The sequence below is a fragment of the Pyxicephalus adspersus genome, unplaced genomic scaffold (assembly GCF_032062135.1).
Source record: "Pyxicephalus adspersus unplaced genomic scaffold, UCB_Pads_2.0 Sca1422, whole genome shotgun sequence".
NCBI lineage: Eukaryota > Metazoa > Chordata > Amphibia > Anura > Pyxicephalidae > Pyxicephalus > Pyxicephalus adspersus.
This window is the reverse complement of record NW_027318429.1, coordinates 1-6,144: the sequence shown is the minus strand read 5'-3', so window position 1 is coordinate 6,144 and position 6,144 is coordinate 1. Positions and strand designations below refer to the sequence as shown.

General features: G+C 38.3%; 1 protein-coding gene across 1 annotated transcript; it reads left to right on the top strand.

Annotated features, from left to right (window-relative positions):
• Positions 1–270: 270 nt before the first annotated feature.
• On the top strand, positions 271–6,029 carry ZNF451 (zinc finger protein 451; the record flags this gene model as incomplete). The annotated part of the gene is given in 5 exon segments (XM_072398065.1): positions 271–418; positions 1,085–2,703; positions 3,645–3,788; positions 5,045–5,175; positions 5,691–6,029. Coding segments are annotated over 5 exon segments (2,309 nt in total), but the record flags the coding sequence as incomplete, so codon positions are not given.
• Positions 6,030–6,144: the final 115 nt, after the last annotated feature.

Below are 6,144 nucleotides of genomic sequence, written 5' to 3'. Positions count from 1 at the left end.
TTATGATTTACTTAAGTTGTATTTACCCAGCAGTTCATTTTAGTGTTGTTCTAGTATTAAATGAAAATCACCAATATGGTAGCAGAATTGGCCTTATGACACTTGCAGTATTTTGAGTTCATGGTAAGAACAACAAAACAAAATTGTTTCAAAACATTTAAAGCATATATTTCTCTGCTGAACCTTTTTTTTGTGATGCGCCACAGTAATGGGTAAGGTAACTATCATAATTATAGTATAATTACTGTTGGTAAATTTCTCCCATTTTAGGTGAAAATGGAGTCCCGTGCCCACTACCTATTCCATCCTATGCAAAAAGGGTCCTGATTGCACTTTGTAAGGATGTTCCATTTCAGGTTGTGTGTACGTCTTGCCGTTGCGAGCTTCGGTCTCACTTAGAAGTAACTTCCCACTTCAGGTGTGTGTGAACTGAAATAGTTACCATATATAGATTGTACTATGTTGTAAAGACTTTGGTTTTGTTTGGGACTAGGGGGATTACTTGTTTGGCTTTACCGTCAGAATAATAATTTTGTTTTGGTAGAATGTGGGCGGGTTCTGGCATCATGATGTCACTCTGGGGGAAGTTTCTTCCCCTTTGATTGACACAAGTCTCCCTGTGCATGCCTGGTCCGGAGTCAGTGAAATTAGTGGTCCGTTACAACCAAAAGGTTGGCGACCACAGGATTAGCCTACTGGAATGCATAGGAATTTCAAAACATGGGTTTTTAAAGGCTCAGGGTAAACGCTGGGGAAACAGTCTGTTTAGACCCAGCCTAAAAGAGTTTAAAAGAAATAGTCTGTGTATAGAAAAAAAAAATCTGTTCACAAATTGTTATGATATAACGCATTTTGTTCATGACAAAGCTGATTCATCAGAAGCAGAGGGTGCAGAAACATGACATGTTCTAATAAATGAACAAGTAGACTTGTATATATTTTCCATACATTAATCATTATAGACATTTAGTTCAATCTTAGGTCTTAAACATATAGACCAGCAACTCCAAACCTGACCATGCTCTTAACACTTTGTGCTAACCTTTCTTTCCAAATTGTCTTTGTATCTATTTATGTATTTTAGAACGCTTTGTCGGAATGCTGGTCCTTCTTCACTTTCAGAAAAGAGCATAGTGGATGTTGCATCTGTTTTCCAGGTAAAAGCTTTCTGCCTACCTTGTAAACAAGGACTGAATGATGAAGCACACATTGCAAAACACGTCGCAAGAACAAGTCACAGCGTTAAAAAGGTTACTTCTATGGAGGAGTCTATTCTAGCATTTTGTTACTTAAATGAAGGAACAAAAACACCTTCTGACTTCTGCGTGTCAGCTGCAAATGCTAGATTAAAACATTGCACTCTCAAAAGAAGTTTAAACAAGAACGATGACAGTTCTTTGGCAAAGCGCATGAAGGAAAGTGAAAATGATGGTTGTGTAAAAGAAGTGGATAATATATTGATGACTGCTTGGTTCTGTGAATGCTCCCAGCGGTTTTCAACTGAAAAAGCTGCTGAAAAGCACATTATGACCGCCAACAGGATCTCACACAAGTGTATGGTATGTGGTAAGCTTGCTGATGACATTGCCATTATTCGTTTGCACATGTGCAGATTTCATGGTGGTGCAAGCTTGGACAATTTTCTTTTCTGGTGCCAGATGTGTGGGACTGAGCTTGGAAGAATTGAAAATGTGTTGAGGCATATTGTCAATTGCCATGGTGGCCATTCCTTTTACTGTGAACAGGAAGTGCCTGCAGAGCAAACTACTTCCTCAGGAACTAAGATGATACTGGAGATTCTCGAAACAGACCCGTCCCCATCACCACAGCAGCCTCCCGAAAGCTTGTGGCAGTGCCACATTTGTGAGGAGATGTTTCAAACGGAGGAGGTGGTTCTACAACACTGTAAGTCTCTAAAAATTCACCAGTTTCATAAATACTGCTGTGACACCTGTAAAAAGAAATTTCATAAAATGGAAACTTTACTTAGACACTGCCAGCTTCAGCATGATGGGGATGTAAAAATGAAATATTTCTGTGGGCTTTGTGAAGATCTCTATTTTGATGAGGAATCTGCCTTCCTTAGCCATTATGAAAGTTTTCACAGTTTGGACTACAGTTATTTACCAAATCAGGGGCAGTCAGATAATAAAATTTCAGAAGTGGCATCAACCTCATGCAGTGAGCATGAAAAGCGGTTAACTTGTGGCTGTCTAGAAAAATATTCTCTTAAAGCAAAAAAGAAGACTGACTTCAAACTCTGCTTGGATAGACTGTTTGAGAAAGGAAAAATCTGGTATAGCTGTTCTTTATGTCCAGCAACCGGCCAAACCTTGGAAGGCATCAATGCACATGAATGTAAGGAAGGGCAGTCCAAAAATGTTGTGGTAAAATGCAGCATTTGCTCAAAATCTTTCTTAGAGCCAGAAGGTGCTCAGGCTCACTACCACATGAAACATTGCTTTGTGAAAAAGCCAAGCAAAAATTATAATTTCACAACTAATGAATCCCAAGGTGACGTGTTTCAGTTTACATCTAATGGTACCTGTGCTACAAAGAAGCCAAAAAAAACAGAGAAAACCCATGCAAAACCAATGTATTACGAGGCTCAGGGCAGCACCCTCAATGTCTTGGCTGACACAATAACGTCAGACAAAATTAAACCAGAAACTGAAGCTATGGAGATACATAATACTGATAGAGGTATGTGATGTATATTGCTTGGTAAAATACAAACTTGCAAAGGCAAAAAGTATATATCAGACATGTATTTAAATAGAAAGTTTGCCTATTATCAGTGATAACTTTTTGTTTTGAGGATTAAAGCCACAGAAAGTAATTATGGAAACAGGGATCCCACACTTAGGGCTTTTGTGTCCTTCTCAGGTATGTGTCAAACTGCATTTATTATTACAGTGTTAGTCTTTTACAGCAGTGTTAGTGACAGTTTGCTACAAAAGTTCTGGTTGCCATAGAGTTAATACAAATTGTATGCACAAGTGCAAAAAATCATTAGCTAGAAGGAATTGGCATCAGGAAATTCAATAAGCAAGATAACTTGTATTATAAATAAATCTGACCTATTTGCTGCAAATGTGGGACAATTTAAAGTATGCAAAGATTGAAGTTGTGATAGTATTTTTGGTATTTTCCTTTTCTAAGACAAAGGTTTTTGACCTTGGGTAACATTTTTATGTGTAGAGCAGTGTATACATTTATAATTAGATGTTTACTTAGTCTTTTCTAAAGTAAAAGAATGAAAGGGGATAGGCTTAGTCAGTACTAGATAATTGAACATTAATTGTTTTTGTATTTAAGAAACTATAAACAAGCACATTGATGATTTTCAAGTATTTCCCCAAAATAATGTAATCCAGCTTTAAACCAAAAGAAGGCTATTGGGTGTAATGTTGTGAGAGGGAATCATTTTGAGTTCCTGCTACAAAATTATTATTTCTTGCCTGGCGCTAGTGTTGGCTTTTATTGGGTACTATTTTAGACATTTGAGGAGCTCTTTGTTTAGGGAGTAAAGTTTTAAAACTGTAATACCACTTAAACTATTAATGTGCACCTGGCTAAAAGGGGTTGGGAGAGAACACTGATTAATGTTAAGTAATGACTAATTTATAAATCCTCCCCTCTAGAAATTACAGATTGTGAATTACCAGATTTGGATTTTCTCCGAACCATGACCCACATTGTTTTTATTGACTTGGATAACTGGTCAAAGTTTTTTTCTCATCTACCTGGATACCTCAATCAGGGAACATTTGTGTGGGGATTTCACGGTGAGCTTTCCTTTCATTTGTTTTCTTCAATCGAATTTAAAAACATGGCCTGGTGTGTCTTTATTATTCCTTTGTGTTTGTCCTTGTAACAGACATGTAAATAAAAAGACAATGTACTCCAAGGGAGTTGGCTTCCCCTGCATCAGGTATTGTGGTGCCCCAGTAAGCTGCTCATGTTAACCCCCAGAAAACCACCATAAAGTCATCACCCATTGAATGCTGCTGTGGGGAAGTTTTGTTCAATTAATCAACTTATCCCCAAGATTGCGTGTATGTATAGTCATCGTGTTTGGATAGAGTAGGGAAGAGTCTTGAAGAGTTGTCTTTAAAGCAGGTGTTATCATTGTGAGATTTCTTCTTACCTCTTATTGTAGGAACTGTCACCCCAGTTGGGCACACAGGAGCTATTAAAAATGAAAGAAAGAACAACATTGTACAATTGTAAAACTACAGTAAGTGTGGACAATGTTTTGAAACAAATGAGGGGAATTCTCCAACACCAACATAGAACGAGATTGGAAATCTAGGACCTGGTCATCTTTATGTATGTCCCTTTTGCAAACATTCCTCCTTATATGGGGAAACGATAATCCGAAAGATACATATACATAACCAAAATGTAAATATTCCCAAATTTACCTGATTTAAAGAGATCTGTCCTCCGGATAGGCTTTATAGGAGTAGTGGTTGTCCTCTTAAAAGAAAAAGGTTCTTATTAGGATTCCTGATATCACCAACAGACTGCCCTAAATGTTTATTATATTAATAGACAGGACTGTCATTTTAGAATAAAAGGTTAGACTGAAGCATGCTACAGCTGTAGTTGAGCTCCTGATGAGCAATGTGATGTAGGAGTACAATGAGAGCTAATAGAGATTACTGCTATAACCCCTTTTATATATTGAAAAAAATATCAAAGTACTAAAAGGTTGCATCTGGTCCTTGGCTCACAAGTTGTGCACCAAGACACTAGAATAATACTCTGTCAGTAATTAGCTAATATATATCTTTTTTGGTGACAATAAAGCCACTAACAGGTTAATTGGATGACAGCAATAATTTCTTTACAGTGGCGCCCGCTGATGGAGGTGTTTTAGTTTACACAAGGGGACTTACACAACATAAGGTGTTTTTAATGTTTAAGCTAATTGGTATGTAGTTTCTACCTGCAGGGACATCTACTATTACATTACTATTACATGATGGGATATATACTGATAAATGAATTCTTTGAATATTCTGTTTACCTTTTGTAGGAGGGAAGAGCACCTGGAAACCTCCAATGGATTGCAAAATTTTTAGACACCTATCGAATACTGGCTGTTTTTTTCTTCACCCTCGCTGCTCTGACCATAAAGATGCAGCTGACTTTGCCATTTGTGTTCACGTAAGCATTATATATTAGTATGTACTGTGTAAATAGACTAGCTAACATTGCCTTTTCACTTTTTTATGCCAGCTGAAGCCTGTCTTGGTAGCTTGAATGTCACTTTTCAAGTCTTCTTTTCATGTTACACCAAACTTTTAGCAGGCATTTACCTTTACATTATTCCTTTCCTTAAGGTAGAAGCTAAAGACAGATCCTCTCTAATGTACTACTGTTCATGTAACCATATGTCTGAGTTCCTGTTCCCCTTAAAGCCAAGGCAATTGTAAACTGAACTTCCAGATTGACTATATAAATAATCTTGGATAGATTTTTTGAAAAATGTACAGCAAAGGGGAGGGGGGGTGGGGGATGTGGAAGCTGGGTCATGGCATTGCTCTTGGTTTCTTCTGAATAGGGAAAGTACAGGGTAATCCCTCGATTTTATGTGCTCTAGTTGCCTTTCGTAAAGCTTCCCAGTAGCAACAATGTAAATGACTTGTATTACAAATGATTTTGTCGTGGTGTGGTTTCAGGCTGGTCGTTTGGATGAACGGCTTCCCAAGCAAATCCCATTTACTGTCCTCTCTGGTGATAAAGGTTTCATGGAATTGGAGAACCAGTTCCAGAAAACTCAGCGGCCGACTCATATCCTAAACCCTCATCAAACAGGAGGAGATATGATGTGTGCATTACTTAACAGCATATCAGAATCTACACAAGGTATGATAAAAATCATAATGTATATAAAGGGAGCCCTGGAACATAAGAGAGAAAGGAGTATAGTGCAAGGGTCAGCATGACTTTGCAGACATGAAGGGTGACAGCAGAGGGTTAATCATTTAGTAAGTGGCAGGTGCAGAGCGTGAGGAGAAGGAGAAGGGGAAGGGGGGGGGGGGGGGGGGGGGGGGGGGGGGGGGGGGGGGAAGAGGTGCAGGGAAGGGATGAAAGGAGGGGCAATAAGAAATAAAAAGTTCAGGAATGAGTAGG